The 17,749-nt window shown below is 31.3% G+C and overlaps 1 protein-coding gene across 4 annotated transcripts in view; it reads left to right on the forward strand.

The window, feature by feature from the left end:
- NAV3 (neuron navigator 3) overlaps window positions 1-17,749 on the forward strand; it is a 302,837-nt gene that overhangs the window by 88,713 nt on the left and 196,375 nt on the right. For all 4 annotated transcript variants that reach the window (XM_039838902.1, XM_039838904.1, XM_039838903.1 and 1 more), the window contains 2 exons: window positions 9,642-9,714; window positions 12,169-12,352. In XM_039838902.1, coding sequence (XP_039694836.1) covers window positions 9,642-9,714; window positions 12,169-12,352 — 257 coding nt within the window. The remainder of the gene's footprint in view (window positions 1-9,641; window positions 9,715-12,168; window positions 12,353-17,749) is intronic.

A 17,749-nucleotide genomic window follows, 5' to 3' on the forward strand; every position in this document is an offset into this window, starting at 1 on the left:
CTCCATCATTTTCAATCCCTCTCTTGAAATTTAATAGAAAATTACCACTTGTAATATTCAATGGTATAATATATAACAGTAGAACAATTTTAAAAACCCTAATTCAGAAAACAATATACTGAGATATGAGACCATTTTAAATATGAACTGTGATATTCTTAGCTTAAAAACCTGTAATGATTAAATAATGTTATAAAAATTACTTCTATAAGGAGAGAAAAAGGAAATAGGAATATTGTTCATTCGATCTCATTTGAAAAGTTTATCTTTGATAAGTTACTTGAAAATCAATTACATGTCCAAGCTAGTTGCTTTATGACATTGTATTTAAATAATTTTAATATCAATTAAATTAAACTGACTTGTATAGATATACACAGAAAAATTTATGACATTTCTGCTTACACTTAAAATCATATCACCCACTTCATTAGCCATGTTCCAACAGAACAATAAATGTTGTGAAATCATATCATAGAAATAACAAATTTTACAGATAGACTTGAGAGTTCAGTAATATCAACATCACTTATCGATTCACCTGTTGATTGACTGTCAACTGTGTATACCTGGTGCTGTGCTAGATGTGTTGCTTGCATTTTTCATTAGTCATCACAGCAAACCTTCAAAGGAACTGGGTCTCATTGAGGCTCCCTGTGTCCCTTTTTAGTAAGTAGAAGAATTAATGTTTGGTCTCATGTCTATTTGAGTCTAGGCCAAATTGCTTTCAAACTTATTAACAAATATGTTTAACAAAATAAGGCCTGGATGCAAGTCTTCAAATTTTAATCATTTCTTGTTCCTCCCCCTCTCTCTCAACCATCTCTTCCTTCCCCTCCTTCTCCTCCTTCTTCTTTAATGTTTTGGTCTCTTTCCTTCTCCCTTCCTCACCTCCAACCTTGCAATGTAAATAGACATTTTACTTTAATACTATACATTTTACTTTAACACTACACTCAGTTTTTTCATCTATGGCAGGAATATGAACTTGGGTTAGGTTGGGAATGTGGGCTTGTGAGATAAATAATGATTTATAGATTTTGTGATTAAATTATGTGTTTGGCAAATAATTGTCATATGTAGATCTATATAAAAATATTATCTAAGTTTAGAACAGTTTTAGAACTTCATAATAAAAAAATAACAAGGCACTATGTCTAGCTGCCTGTCAATCATGCAGAGAGCTTGAATCAAAGGCTGGAAATGGCTCAGTTAGAATATCTTAATTACAATAGTAAGAAGCGTCGTGTGGCAGAAAGCAAGTTCATTGGAGACTGACAGGGTTGAGTTTGAACTCTGGCTCTGCTATTTATTAATTCTTATAAAAGTTTGTAAAAAGTATATGATCTCTCTAAGCTTCTATTGAAAGGAAAAATAATATCAAATTTACCAGAGTTCACGACAAAGATGAAAGGGTTTTGCATTTGGAATAAATAACATACGTGCTTAAAACTGTATGAACTTCCTTCCTGTGCTAGGTTGTTGAATGGGAAAGAAAGAAATAGCTTCAAAACCATTTTTCTGCGTCTATTCTCTACATTTAGTATAGAGTTTTTGCAGCTTATTCATATAGTATGTTATGAAGTCAGTGTTACAAATTATACTTTAAAATGAAATATACTAAAATAGAATTTTTAAAAAATCAAAGTGCATTGTAGATGGTATGATAGAAATTGATTTCTGAAACTTTTATTACTCTCTATCAATAAACCTATATACGTGCTGTGCGGTCATGTAAAATGTATGTCTTCAATGCAATACCGATCATTTCTTTGTTTTGTTTAAAACACAAGACCAAGCACAGACCATTAGCAAGGCCTGGAGGATGTTCTTCATCTAGTCCCGTTTGTCCGCGTGGCCTTGTCTCCTGCCACTACTGTTCTCCAGATTCCAAGGTTCTTGTGGCCTTGTCTCCTGCCGCTACTGTTCTCCAGATTCCAAGGTTCTTGCTTCTGGAGTTTCCTCTTCCTGATCTCTCCTCCTACATAGGTTCTTTAAACTGACTGAAGGCTACAAACCTTTGGAGTGGCCTATTTTCACATTGATAAACAAAGAAGTTGTGGAGAAAGATTTAAGTGAGGTTTGACTCTCAATATTCCCAGCTTCTCTGAATTATTATCAGGTCCCTTAACATAGATGTTTCTCAACTATAACCAGTTCACATAGTGCTCCTTGCTTGAGTTCACCTCACACAACATCCTCTTATTTGGCTGACCCTTCTTAACCTTTCAGGGACTGGCTCAGGCTTCCTTTTAAGCTGAAAAATCTGAGAGTTAATGACATGGGCTTTGGTTTTGACATATTCTCTCTTGTGGACTGTAGCATCTCAATTCAATTCTCTGACCAACAATTTTCTCATTGTAAAAGGATATAGTAATGGCAACTTCAGAAGATATCTTTGTAACTCTGTTAGGTAAATCTTAGTTACTGATAACTTTCTCCTTTTTTTGTTCCATTGATCTGTTATCAAATTTAGACCCTTCTGCGTGATTCCCTCTGTGTGTTTCTCTGACCATAACATTTATCGCGTTATATTGAAATTCTCTCCCTCTCTTTCTCCTCCCTCCCTTCCCCACTCCCTCTCCCACTTCCTCTCCACCTCTCTCCTATAAAGCTATATATTTTTAAGGTCTTGGCCATGTCTTAATGAACTAATAATTATTAAGTGAATAAATGAAAATGAACATCTTAAGAATTTTATCCAATACAAAAATACCACTGCACGTTATTTTACGCCTCCAGATAACTTTCTAGCTGACCAAAATCTTTGGCTAAAATCTATGTAACCATTTGAATTCTATGGTAGAATGGGAGTCTGCTCAAATTAAGTCACCTTATCTTTATTTGGGGGGTAGGGGGCGTTAAAATCCCATTTATTTAATTTATATAATAACACTAACGGTACAAGTTTATCATGAAAAATAGAAAGTATAGTTATTCAAAAATAGCACAAGTAAAAAATCCACCATCCAGAGAAAGTTCAGATTGGTTTATATTCTTTTAGACATTCTTTATCATGACTCACGACAGCAGTACCTCGCACTTCAGACATGCCCTAACCTGGACTCACTGTGTCTATAGGGAGAATTCAGTCCGTGAAGTATTATGCCCACTACCTGGTTTACAATTATTGAATTTTTCATATTGCAGTGGTTTTAGAGAATTTATTGGTGGGCAACAGAGCTTTTTCAATTCCAGGCTAAATTCAGCTCTGTAAACATAATTGCAGAAAGTAGAGACTGGCATGATCTATTCTTAAGCATTCCTGTGAGCAATTTTGCTCGTTTGCTCTGATAGGCATGCCTGCCCTCCTCCTGATGCTTGTCTAACCTTATCAAATTGGACTTAGCCTTAGTCCAAATGACTGCTGTGAAGACTTCTCCAGATCTGTAATTAAAATTGATTAAGTCTAGTCTCTTCACTGCCAAAGAGTGTTGTTTATAATTCTCTCTTGGAATTTATCATATTATTCCTCGTATTATGTTAATTTATGAATCATTTTCGTCTCCAGAAATTTTACAAGCTCACAAGGTAAAGACCTTATAATTCATTTTTATATTCCTTCACCTTCAAGCAGAGCTCATTGCCCATAATAAACAGTCAGTAGTTGCTGAATAAATTTACCTTTCATTGCTCAGTGTTGGCGCCATATTTTAAATTTTATCACAAACTATAAAGTTGACATTAATTATACCTAGATATTTACTACCTAAATGTAATTTTTATTAAATATCCATAAGTAAAGTGAAAGAAACCTGTCAATAGACAGGGCATACTTTTGTCACTATTGTGAGAGATGCCTCCAGTTATGTTTCCCAAAACAGGTTATACCAGTATTATAATAAAAATACTAAAAGGCCGGGTGTCTTAAAACATGCAGCTTAAATAAAATAATATGAGTTCAATAAAGAGCTGTTATAATTTAAAACACTACATTTTTTGAAATATTTTATTGAACACTAAAATGAATAAATATATTTCTAATACACTCTATTTCTCATTTGAAACCCAATTTGTGATTTAACAATAGATATGCTCATATTTAGTAAGTTCATAGAGGCCAAGATAAATGTACAATTATGAAATTAGACAATCAAAAAACTTTCTGTTTGAAAAATGGCTCTTGTTTTTCATGGGAATAGTGGAACATAGGGGAAATCAGTCAATGCTCTTTAGAAAATACAATTGTGATTATGTATTAAAATTTATATCTGTAGCATTGAGCACAATTCCAGTCATAAAATAAGTTTAATAAGTGTTTGATGAAGGAATAAATAAATGGTTTAATTTTACAGGGCATAAACAAAGTTAAATGGTAGTGTTCCAAGTTTCTAATATTAATTATACAAATAGAAAACACCCAGTTCTAAAAATATAGACCAACTTTTATTAAATTTTTTTAGTGTCTTCATTAAAAAAACAAACATATAGAGCAGTTCATTTTCAGATTAACTCTAACAAAACCGTGTTTTCATTTGGCCATTATGATAACATTAAGGATTTCCATAGCATCCCACAAACCCTCAAGGCTCAGTGTACTCAAACATTTTAAAACTTCTTTAAATATTGATGGAATCTAGAACTTAAAAACTTTTCATTTATTTTTTTTATACAGTCAATATTTTATAGTTATCTAGCTGTGCTTAAATTTAACAAGAAAAAGAAAGGCAATGTAGGTGTCCCATGCCAATAAAATGTAAGCCACAAAGAGAATAACCCAAGAAATTGTGCATGACATAGTACTGGGCAAATAAAAGTCCTGGAGGTGATCATCCATGAGCTATGGATGTGACTATGACCTGAAACAAATGAGAAATATGATACCTACAGAAATTAGAATGAATTTCTCTGTATTGCTGCATTAAGGGAGTTAAGTGCCCTCTGTTGATTCCTCCACTTCTTTCCAGTTATAGTATCCTAGGGTTCGATGATGGTTTCTCTTCCTTTTTATATCTGTGTACCCTTGGTGATTTAATCTGGCCTCATGGCTTCAACTGCCATTAAATTTAGATCTCTACTCCCAAACCTCTCAATTGAACTCCAGGCTGTGTGTCCAACTGCTCATGGAAAATCTTAGATGTTGAATAGACTAGACAACATGTCTAAAATGTAACTTCTTGTATTTATCTGTGTCTTTTTCTGTCTTAATGAATGGAGACTTCATCCATCTATTTGCTGAAGCTAAAAACCTTGGAGTCCTCCTTGACTCTTCTTTTTTTCTTATGTGCCGTATCTCCTCATTAGATTCCTTCAAAGTATATCCAGAATCTGACCATTTCTCATCCCCTTCACTGCCACCACCATTGTATGAAACACTGTAATCTTTCACTTTAATACCAGCAACAGCCACCTAACAGATCTCTATACTTTTATTCTTTTATTAGAGTCTATTCTCAACAAAACAAGGGGGCAATCACGTTATTCTTATTTTTAATTCAACTAAAACATACATAAAGTGTAAATCACTCTAATAGAAATTGAGGTAAAATGAACAGAAAATGTATAATATAGTCCCATCTTAAATATATAGTTGATTAATTTTTTAAATATGTATGCCCCTCGAATCCAAACAAAGGACACTTCCAGCATATCTGTACCCCTGGTGTCCCTTTCTTCCAAAGTTCATCACTATTCTAATTTCTGTTTTCATGGTTTAAATTTGCTGATCTTAAATTTCATTTAAGTTAAGCATAGTACATACTCTTCTATTGACTTCTTTTGCTTGTCTTTGTTTGAGGTCATCTCTGGAAGTCAGTTACTTAATCTGTAAAGAGGAAGATAGACTGAGATTAGGAGCTAAAATTTGAAAACAAACTGATGTCCAGCCTAACCCACAGAATTTCTGATTCTTATTGTCTGGGGTCAGGCATAGAGAAGTAGTATATTTTCAAAGATACCAAATTGGATCTAACATGTAGCATCTAAATCAAGTGATTTATTTGTTCTCCCCTTTATACTCATTTCTTCCATAAGGACAAGGACCGATTGGCCACCACTACTTCTTTCCTCTATTCTTCTTCAGTTATGTACTGAGCATCTATCAGATACCAAACACCATGCCAGGCTGCTGAAAATATGTGAGTCAACAAAACACAGCTCAGTTTCTATCTTCCAGGGACTCAAAATCTCAAGAAACACATATTTTCATATCAAAAATATACCTGAATAAATAAACATAGCTATGAAAACAACACATGTCTCTATGTGCCCACAAACCAAATGTAGTAAGAAGAGAGAGCTCAAGAAAAGTTTGACTTTGTCAGATAAACTAGTAATTTTGAAATAATTGTTGGTCAAATAACTGGTTGCTTATTAAAGGGTTGGCTCAAATTTCAACAGTTGCTTTACTTTTCAAAATGATTTATGTGTCTAAGCAAATTAAAGGAGACTGAAAAGAAGTGAAATTCTTTTTCAGATATTAGACACAAGGACACAATTTGTAAGAGTATCCTAAGAATTAACGATGTGATTATATAGCCAGTGTTTTGAACATTGCTTGTGTGTCAGTTAACTGATTTATTAAAGCCCTACAGAGACCTTGCTTCTCAGGATAATTTTCCACTTTTTTTATTAACCATTAAATAGTAAATCCCCCCAAAAGAAGCACTGTAGACATGGCAATGTTCTGGTCTTTAGGGTAGTGTTTTTCAAATCTTGGATTACCTTCCATTACTGAATCCTTAAATCAATCAAGGGATTTTAAGCGACATTTAAATAGATTAAACAGAAGATAAAGCATCACGGTGACTTAAATTTAGTCAGAGTAAGTATTGCTCCATAAAACCTTTGTTTCCATTATATTTGTGAAAGTGTATATTGGGCTGTGCTATTCAAAGTATTTTTTGCTATGGCTATGAGTCACTGTCAAAATTTTAGAAATAGTTTATTAAGTTACCCAAAGTAATTCTATTTAAAATTTAACCCAGTTTATTAGGTGTTAAAATACAATTTGAATTTTGATATCTGATTCAAATAATAATGAGAAAAATAAAACTGAATTCAATTAATTGGATCAATTTGATGGCAAAATCACTTGCATCTGTTTGTAATTACCAAAAAAGTTTAGAGGTTTTTAGATCAAAGAACAATTGTGGTTTAATATGGTAATATTTATTGAAATAAAAAATAATCATTAAAAAACATATTATTATATAGTTTGCCATCTAGGAGTGCCCTTCCAGCTGATAGACAGGACACTGCTCCATTCATGAGTCATTTAATAAAACCAATTAGTTTGTCAAATTAAAGAAAGTCATCTCAAATTATTTTAAAGTATGCCTCAGATCAGGAAGCTAACCATATAAATGACATTTAACAAGATTTCTCCAAGCTACTTTCTTTTATTATAACTTTTTTGCTGTGTGTAAAGTATGGTGTAATACTAACATTCATGATTGAATTTATAGGACTTTGAAATTAAGTTCTATTTATTATGTTCTTATACTATTGGGAAATAAATTTTGGCCAATGAGTTTTGTTGAATAAATAAATTTTAATAAACTAGCCGTTAATAGTTATATTGAAAATTTTGTTGCTATTATATTCAGGTACTTTGTTGCTATTATATAACTACTAGTGAGTAGCTTAATTAACTATCTCAAATTGTTGGTTCTTATAGATAGTGAGTGACTGAAAGGGTGTATTACAAAAGATTGAATGCTCTTAAACAAATATGAAAGGAATGCAGGGTATATATTTTTTTCCTCCTTCTATTAGGGCCCTTTTATTTTCTCTTTCTAATTTATGGGGCATGTTGAGGGAGAGTTATTTGTCACTAATACCCACTCCAGGCATCAGTTTATTTTATTATTTTTTTATACTGTTTAAATGGTAGCTGAAAAAATATCTTACCAGCTTAGTTACAGACTCTATTTATTAACGTTTTCTGACTCTTTCAGTGAACTACTCTGTTCAAATAAAAAAAGTAAGTAAAATTTAAGCAGTCGTAGCCTATTAACATTTTTGCAGTAAATTATATATGTTTGGGCCAGAAGTCATTTTACTTTCTATAAAAGGCATTTAATTTCTATGAAATTAATAACATCAATATTACCATGATAATTCTTTTTAAATATTTAACTCAATTCACTGTCTTAATATTAGGCCATATAATTACTTGGCATATCCCTTTTATTTATCTTTAATGGACCTGAGAAAAATAAGTTTGAAAAAATACTTTAGACAGATACACTAGAAATCCAATTTGCCCCATTTCGTCTTTTGTTTCCTCTTTCTTTCCTTCTTTATATAATCTTATTTGTTAGTAGCAAAGTGAAATGTGAAGAGAAGAAAGAATTTGAAGTGTATTTCAGCATCATATCCTTATTGGATATTCAGATGCTGATGGGCAAAACACAATGTGTTTGGTCACGTTGTATTTAGCATCTTCAACTCTATTATTTTTTCAGTACATTAATTTCAGTAAAGCTTACTTTTAAATGAATCAATGTAAAAGTGAATTTTTCTCAAAGCAAATATATAGACTTTAGTTGTGATCATTTTGAAGCAAAGAGCATCTCATTAGATATTATTACTTTAATTTTACATAAAATTACATTTTTAGAAGGAACATAAATAGTCCATTTTATAAGGACAGATTCTTGAATCTATTCTTTTATTTATTTGTTTGTTTGTTTGTTTGTTTTGAGACATTGTGACTTTACTATGAAGCTAAGCTAGAGAGAACATTGGCAGAACTGTGTGCATCCTCATGCATAGCTCTTGATGAGAATTTAATGGACAGAAAAAAATACTTTGTCAAGTATTAACTTTAAATATCCAGTTTACTTCAGAATTTTAAGATTTGTGGAACACCAAAAACAAAACAAACAAACAAACAAAAAACAATATTATTTGTCCAGAATTGGAACGTTCTAGTTTCTTACACTCTTTTTTAAAAAGTCTTAGGTATTTAACTTTGCTGTATAACACCATGGCGAATATTGAGATCAATTATGTGGATCAAAATGAATCAGTCATTTGTTGTTTTGTTTATTTGTCATGCTAAGTTGTTATAAGCTGGTTATCATATTGAAGCTATTTAAAAGCCATGGCATCCTTCCTTTAAATTACAAAGGCAATACTTCTGTTTAATCAGAGAATTACTGAACTGTAGAAATAGTTTTAAAATGAAGACTTGCTATAGTTTAGAATGAGAATATGCTTCATTTCTTTCATGTTGTGTCAACTCTTTGTCCATCTTATTTATCTTTCAGCATAGTTATCAATTATTATGAGTTGAATCTCAGTTATGCATATCCTAACATTCTAAGACACACAAGCAACAGTCTCCTCCTATATGGATGATTAAGTCGAGAAGCATTTGTGAAGCAATCTCATTTGTGGATCATAAAAATCTAGTTTTATGTCAAGTAGGTGGGTTGCTAATCTGTAAGAATGCCATTCTTAATCAGGCCTTTATGAATTGTTTGTAAGTACCAAACTGGACAATGCTAGCTTTATATTCATTCTGCAATTAGCCAAAATAATTCTAGTTAAACTCTGGTAAAGATCTCTAGTATGAAATGAATGTAAAGTATTCATTCTTTCTTTATCTTTCTCTGTAGTTTCATTCTAGCTCATTTATTTATTTCAAAATAATCTCTAAGTTGCTTTTTTTGTCACTGCTTTTCATGTTACAGATTGAAAATGTTGATGTCTGCCTTAGTTTTCTAGCAGCCAGAGGAGTAAATGTTCAAGGTCTATCTGCCGAAGGTAAGAAGCAGCACAAATGATACCCAAGTTTGTAAAAGATTTTTTCATAATGCAAGAAATATAAAGTGGGAGATACATACCTCCTTAATACAATAAAGGAAATCAGTAAAGTTTTAAAATAGTAGGAACATAAATATAGTGGTTATCAGTGCATGCTTTAATTATTTAGATATGTTCCATATTTTGCCAAAACTGTTCTTTACAAGACTGAGTATATGAGAGGGGAGCAGATTAACAAAATATATTTATGTTATTATCACTGTATAGTATTTTTAGGGTCTTAAGTAGATGGAATGGATGGATAGATATATAATGCTGGATAATATATGGACCTAAATACAGGTAAAAATAGTATAATTAATGCTCAAATATTTTATCAATAACATTTTTCTATGCTCAAGTTGGCAGTCCTATTTGAAATATTTGATAAGTTTAAATAAATCATCATAACCTCTTAAATAATTAGCACTAACAGTATTTAATAACTGTCATATGTCAAGGCTTTAAAATCGTTACAGATTTAAAAGATTATCACTAAAATTAAAATATAGAAAAGTAGAAAAAATGGAACTAGTTCTGTCATCTTTTTCTGAATCTTTTTCATCTAAAATATTTTTAGGAAAATTTTTCAAGGACTATTAACAAAAACCAATTGCTAAAGTTATGAAATAGCAAATCCTGTGAGACCTGCATCATCAACCATTTTTAATTAGAATATTTATTATATTTAAAAAATTATGCTAGCTCCTGTTAAACATTTTGACCATTTAGGTTGGTTAATGTTTCTACTACAATCAGTTTGCTCTGAAAAGCCCTTTTCTCCACAGATACTAGAAATATTAGCTAATTCTAAGTTTTTAAAATTTTACCATCATTGAAAAAAGAGGAATGGTGTGACTTCTGAAACATAATGAAGATTTAATAGAATTATTGACTTCTCCTAATTTTTCTACCATATCTAAATTTTATTTTACATTTTTATCATTTATATTTATATTTTATAATGTATAATATTAAATTACACAATTAATGTTCAAGAAGCTTAGGTTTAAATCTATCCGGTGGTTTCGTTAGTTAACAATAAAATTTGATAAAATTCCCTGGGATAATATTTTACTTTCTAAATGGTTAAAAGCAGGCTAAAAATGCTATCTTTTTTTTTTTTTAAGTTTTTACCTTCTCATTTGACATCTTTTATTAACATAAATCTATTGATTTTTATTTATCTTCCAAAAATACATGAATACTCAAAATGATTTTCTAAGTTAATTAAACATAGTAATAAAAAAAAATTTAAAAACTCTTTACTATCATTCAGGTTTATAGGAGAAAATTAATATTCTTACATTGTAGCCTTATACTGATCAAGCCAACTCTTCTATATTATGCAACTGTGAGGAAGGCTTGGGAGAAAAAAGAAAAAAAACTCAGAGCCTCATTTTATTTGAATAATTCCACTGCATAGTTTGTGTGGTATTATAAACCATTAGAGAGCAAGAAATATAGTTTATTAATGTCCCTAAACTCCAAAAAGGAGACATAAAATCTTGACCTCACAGGAGGATATATTTTATTGCCAATAGCAAGTTTTATTTAAAATATGATTACAAGTCACATAGCCTTATTTCAAGCTTTAATTCCATCTCTGGGAAGAGAAATGTCTAGGGGCTCAGACTGTAGCTTATTTTGTGCATTTAATTTTTTATTCAATATTGGAAAAATTTGCACAGGATATGCATGTGTCGGAACTAGGATTTCCAATTCTATTTATTCAATTATGTTATCTAAAGTCATGAGTTAAATTGATCTTCACTATTTATTGACATGTAACATAAATTAAAAGTAAAAGAATTAAAGCATTAAAAGTTGGTGCCTATGATGTACTCTGCTTTTTGGAGTATATGTAATATAGATATATATGTTTTTTAATAAATTGGATGGTGGACGATTTAGAAGGAATGTGGACCTGCTATAAATTCAGTTGCTATTACGAGGTACACCCACACCATCAGTATTTATAATGCAGGACAACCGACATTTAAGTGGCTTTCTTTCTCTGTTTCATAGCCACCACTGTGTTGGTAACAGCTGTGTGTATCTGTGAGAGAAGCAGAGTGCTAAATCAAATGATTAGCACAAGACAAAGAGCCTATCCATTTCCAAGAAGAAGCTAACTCTAGAAAAATTGTAGTTTGGGGTCAGCAAAGAGCATCATTCATGTAAACTTTGTTCTCTGTACCTTCCATCTCTTCACTCTGTCCCTGAAATATCAAGCTATTTGGAACTGTTAGCAAGTTTCAGTAATTAATATTTGCTGAATCTGTGACCGAGAAAATCAAGTTGCAATTCTATCTTCATAGATTTAGTCTAAGAGATTGACATCTAGAATTTCATTTGTTAAAAAAAAAAATTCTTTTCATATGATACTGTTGCTATATTTTTCCTTTGATACAGAAATAAGAAATGGAAACCTAAAAGCCATTCTAGGGCTGTTTTTCAGTTTGTCTCGCTACAAGCAGCAGCAGCACCATCAACAACAGTATTACCAGTCCTTGGTGGAACTTCAGCAGCGGGTCACTCACGCCTCTCCTCAGGCAGAAGCCAGTCAGGCCAAAACCCAGCAAGATATGCAGTCCAGGTAAGGAAGGGAAACGGGAAGTGTTTAAAATTAATTTATCCATATACAACTTGTTTTTAACAGATTATTGTTTATGATTTTGAAAAATATTTTTATGTAGTGCTATCAATCTGATGGGATTATTTGACTAATGTTACAGAAGTTAAAACCACTTTTTTTGGTTGGATGAGCAACATTTATCACTTTTTAGGTGAAATATTTGTGTTCGTTTTCTAAAGTTGATTGTGGTTTGTATTGAATTGTGTGAAATGTCTTTCTTGTAAGTAATACAGCATAGTTAATTCTTTCTGCAATTACTTTATTATTTAGAGTGATCTACTGAGTCCTAGTTTCCAGTTTTGTAGTTATCTCTTGTTGATACTTTTGATCAATTGAATTATTAAATATGTCAAAAATTTCAGGTCTGAAAAACATAGGAGTTTGAGTGTTCAAGAACATACCGTTTTCGATGTGAGATTGTGTGTGTGTCTGTGTGTTTGTTGTGTGTATTTATTTATATACACACATGTATACGTTTGTCAGACTTGAGTCTTGGTGCATGTAGACACAGCCTGGGGTGGGGTGCTGACAAATAGTGACCACTTTTTCCCTATTCCATTACTGCTTTTTTCCAATTTGAGGTTATATTAGTCAGGGTTCAACAAGAGAACCAGAAATGGTAAGAGATAGGTATTAAGAGATTTATTGTGAAGAATTGGTATACATGTTCATAAATGTAAAGCTGAAATCTTAAAGGCAGCCCAGCAGGAAGGACAGGCTGAAACTCCTTCAGCAGATGCCGAAACTGCTATACACAGATAGAATGTCTTCTCAAGAAATCCTCAATTTGGCTTTTAAAACCTTTCAAGTGATGAATCAGGCCCATCCAGATTACCTCGGATAATCTCCCTTCCTTAAAGTTAACTGTCATGTACTTTATCTACATCCACAAAATACTTCCACAGCAACCCCTTCCACAGCATTTGATTAAATAAGTGGGACTGAATAAACCTAGCCAAGTTGACACATCAGAAAATGATCACCTAATTAAATTAACAAGTTTCATGAAAACTGCTTATTTGCTCTTTATCAATGACTAGGATATCAGATAGTTAGCTTCATTGTATAAGTAGCTATGATTATCTTTCTTAAGGAGAGAGAATATGCATGTGAAAATATTCTTCATCATCTCTAAAAATATATACACATATCGAGCATATGTAAATATTTAACTTTTTTCATCTTAGAAACCAAGCCTGAAACCTAATAATACTCAGTTTACCTTGAGTTTGTTTTTGTTAATTAGCATGGGCTCAAAAAGTTAAAATAAAATTCCAAAATACATGGACAAACCACCGTGCCCCACTTATTGTTAAATATTCAACAGTTCTAATATTTCCTTCTCTTTCATCAGTCAACTACCTCTCACTTCCTATTAAGCAATCTTTCTTTCTCTATATCACCATCTAAACTCGATTCCCTTTGGCAGATTTTACTAATCAGTGAATTATTAAGTCAATAAAGATAAATCATAGTTTTACTGGAAATATAGACTATACTACAGAATCTGTGGAGTGATAAGGGGTGTTTCTTATTACTTAATAATGTAGATGTGCTTCTGTTTAAGCTTGTCTTGGCTTTTGTGGTGTCAAGTGAAATTATGCAGGAATCAAAATGAAAAAAAAATTTTTGCAACTAAGTTCTTTGGATTTCTTAAGAATTGAGAGGGGGGAAAAAGGAAATATCTTTTTTTATTATTATTAATTTTGGGGGGGATGGTTTGTAGAAAGATCTAGATTTTGAAAACTGCCAGAAATAATATCTCCTAGAGTTTGGTTTAAGCCATTTGAATCGATAGAAGCAAGAATAGTAGCTGAAAAAGTATAAGAAGTGGTATTATACAAAGCATGTTGACTCTGAAAGTGATATGGAATATCATTTGTCATTGGTTTCCCTCATTCTATTTCTGTATCTGCCATGTGTAATTTCTTGCCCAGAATTTCTCAGTGGTTAATATTCTTTTGGAGAGATTTTTTTTTTCTTTTCTTGCTGGATATGCATGTCCATTATGAAATCATATTATATTTTTAAATATAGGCATGGTAATTTTATATCATTTTGATAATTTTACACCATTTTGGGGAAAGCTATCTTATTTTTTTCATTGAAAAGTTATGAAAAGTATTCTTTTCACCAGTGTCCTTTAATACTGAGGTAGACTCTGAAATAATGTTTCCTCTAATAAATTGAATTTAATTACTTTTTGAATTGATAATTAATAAATGTAGAGTACTCGCTATACGAAATGCAGTACTTAGGACTCTGATACAGAGGAGCTCGAGTCTTAATTTTAATAATATTTATTATATGTTTCGGAGAATATTACACTTCAGAATTAATACTTATTTCTATTAATATAGATTTGGTATAGTGAAATAGTCTAAATTAGAATTTATGTGGATGTGCATATAACAATCACTGTATTTTAGCATTTTTCAAAAACTCTTAGTGATAATATACATAGGAAAGGAATATAGTGTTTATATAATTTTAAAAAACAAGATAATACAGAAAAAGAATCCCAGTAACACATTATCTTTATTTGCTTGAGATGTGAGTCATAAATCATGATTTATGTAGTCTTTCTATTGATTCTAAAGCTTTTCCTAAGTAAATATTGTAAATGACTAGTTGCTATATTATTCTAGATATTTAGTGAGAAAACGTTCTCATATTTTTCTTTGTAGATTAATAAAAAAATTTAGGGAATATTGTTTTAGTTCAGTGTGTTTTTATAATATTCTCTTTGTTAAAATAATTTGTTAAAATAAATTAACATTTATTTTAGTTAAAATAAATTAACATTTATTTTAGTTAAAATAAATTAACAAATTAACATTTGTTAAAATAAATTTAAATAAATTTAAATTGGCATAACTATATATTTCTACAATATTTATTTTATACATTGAGAATTGCTAATTTAGTTTTGCTGTTTTGAAAATAGCTTTAAATGTTTTCCATTAATTTGAACATCTTTCATTTAAACAGACATTTGGATCTAAAGGTTAATAAGTAAAATATACAAGAAAGGAGAAAATAAAATATGGACTAGAGGAATAGGGTGTGGAGAACAAACTCTCCTCTTTTGGTCTGTCAGCTTCCTTTCTACTCTCGTGTATTTGTGTTTGTGCATGCACGTGTGTGTGCCCTGTTCACGTAACAACTAGAGCCCTAGCAACTGAGACCTCACTCCTAGAATCAGACTGCCTGCACTTAGATCCATTTTAACCAATTCCTAGTTGTATGACCTTGGGCAATTACCCAACCTCTCTGTGCTCAGGCTCTCATTTGTTAAAAGAGAATAAAAAATGGTATCAGTTTCATGAGATTGTTTCAGGCATTCCATTGGTCAGTACATATAAAACACTGAACATACCTAGCATGTATTATTTCCCTGCTCAAGGCCCTGCAATGGTTTTAAATAGCCCAGCACTGCTAGTGAACATTTAACGAATGTTCACTAGCTAATTGCTTTGCCTGGAATGCTCTTCCTATGATAATTGCTTGGCTAAATCTCTTACCTTCAAGTCAACTGCTCAAGTGTTACCTTCTAACTGATGCTTACCTTAACGACCCTTTTAACGCCTCCAGCTGCCCATCTTCACTCCCCATTGTAGTACTTCATTGAACTTTTTCTTTTTTCTAGTTACCCTCTAACCTCCAATTTACATTTTATATTCATTGTTTATTATTACCACTTCCTCCTCTCTAGAAATTAAGTACTGTGAGGACAGCAGTACTTTTATGTATTAATCACTGTTGTATTCCAAGGAATTAGCACAAGGCCTTACACACAGTAAGTTCTTAATAATTATTTTTAAATGAATTAATGTGTGAATTTATGATCTGTATTATAGCTGCTTCCAATTAGAAGTAGGAACACTTTATAAATAGATTTACAGTAATAATTGTAAGTCATTTTAAATTAAACTCATATATATTTATAAATTTAATATAATAAAAATAATTTAATGCTCTTAATTTTTGAGTGGTCATGATGTTGAACTACAGTAAGTTTCAAATGATGTATAGCAGAACCATCATAGATTATCCAGATGCATGGAACTGTTTGCTTCTATGCCAATTGATCCCCGATTATATCTTTCTTTGTTTATCTCTTTACTATAGCTATTATGTTTCTTTTGCTTTCTGGCTGACGTTAATTCACTGCTGTTTGTGTTGCTACCTCTATGCAGTACTACTCCTTTACTAACATGTGATTTTGGTTCTGTGGGATAAGAAAGCAGATTACCAAATTCATTAGCGTTAATATGAGTGAAGTGCTTGGGCTGTGGGAAGTCACTGATAGTTTGAAGCCATTTATGTTTACTCCTTACTTCCCTGTCTTTTTTGCTTAGACAAGCGAAATAAGATAACTGATCTAGTATTTAGAAATGATGCATCTAATTTGCAGCTTATAGAGCATAGTCTGCCTTTTAAAAAGAAATTTAATTACAGACTGGTTAAAAAACATTAATGCTACAACTAATCCAACACAAAAGTTTTGTCTTTTAAGATGTCCTGATTACTAATTCATTTTGTTAATAAATAATATAAAAATTTTCCTCATCTTGTCAATATAATTTAATGTTGTGAGGAGCAAATGCTATTCAAAGCCACGTGCTTCTGGATTAATTCTAATATGGCCTTTATGTGGTTTAAGTTGATGATGTATGCAGACAGACTTGTTCCTTGATCACTGATATCTTTCATCATTTGACTTGAATTATCTATCCACTTGTAGTATCTGTATTACAATAAAGGTGGGACTCAAATTTTATATTTCTTAAATTCTTCATAGGGAAATACTTGGTAATATTTGGAGTAATAAAGACTTGGTTAATCAAGTCATCAATTCTCATATATTTGAATATATTTAGCATAAAACTTAGATTTTCTCTATATCAGTGATCTCTGAAAAGAATATATGGGTAAAGATTAAACATCTTGCTATATTACATAATGTGAAGCATCCAATTTACGTTTACTTGATACAAAGGACAAAACCAGTTTCTTCTATCTTTCTATTTTGAAAAGGAGTAGATTAAAGACTCTTTCTCTAACCAACTAGGGAAATAAGAGACATATTTTAGTATAAAGTGATGAGTTGAAATCCTATTTATTTTTTGTAGGTTTTAACTACAAGATGGGGGAGATACTATTTCTGTTTCTAAAAAACAAGGTAGAAATGAATTCTATAATTTTCAAACTAAAAAAATTAAATCCATCACTAAATGTGTCTTAGGCATTCAGAATAGCAGAATTTCTGCTACTCATACTTTTCCACATTTTTTTGACAATTAGCATTCTAGTTGACATGAAAGGTAATAGGAAGTTCAGTTTCACCAAAACCAT

The sequence above is a fragment of the Pteropus medius genome, unplaced genomic scaffold, assembly GCF_902729225.1.
Source record: "Pteropus medius unplaced genomic scaffold, Ma_sr-lr_union100, whole genome shotgun sequence".
Lineage (NCBI taxonomy): Eukaryota > Metazoa > Chordata > Mammalia > Chiroptera > Pteropodidae > Pteropus > Pteropus medius.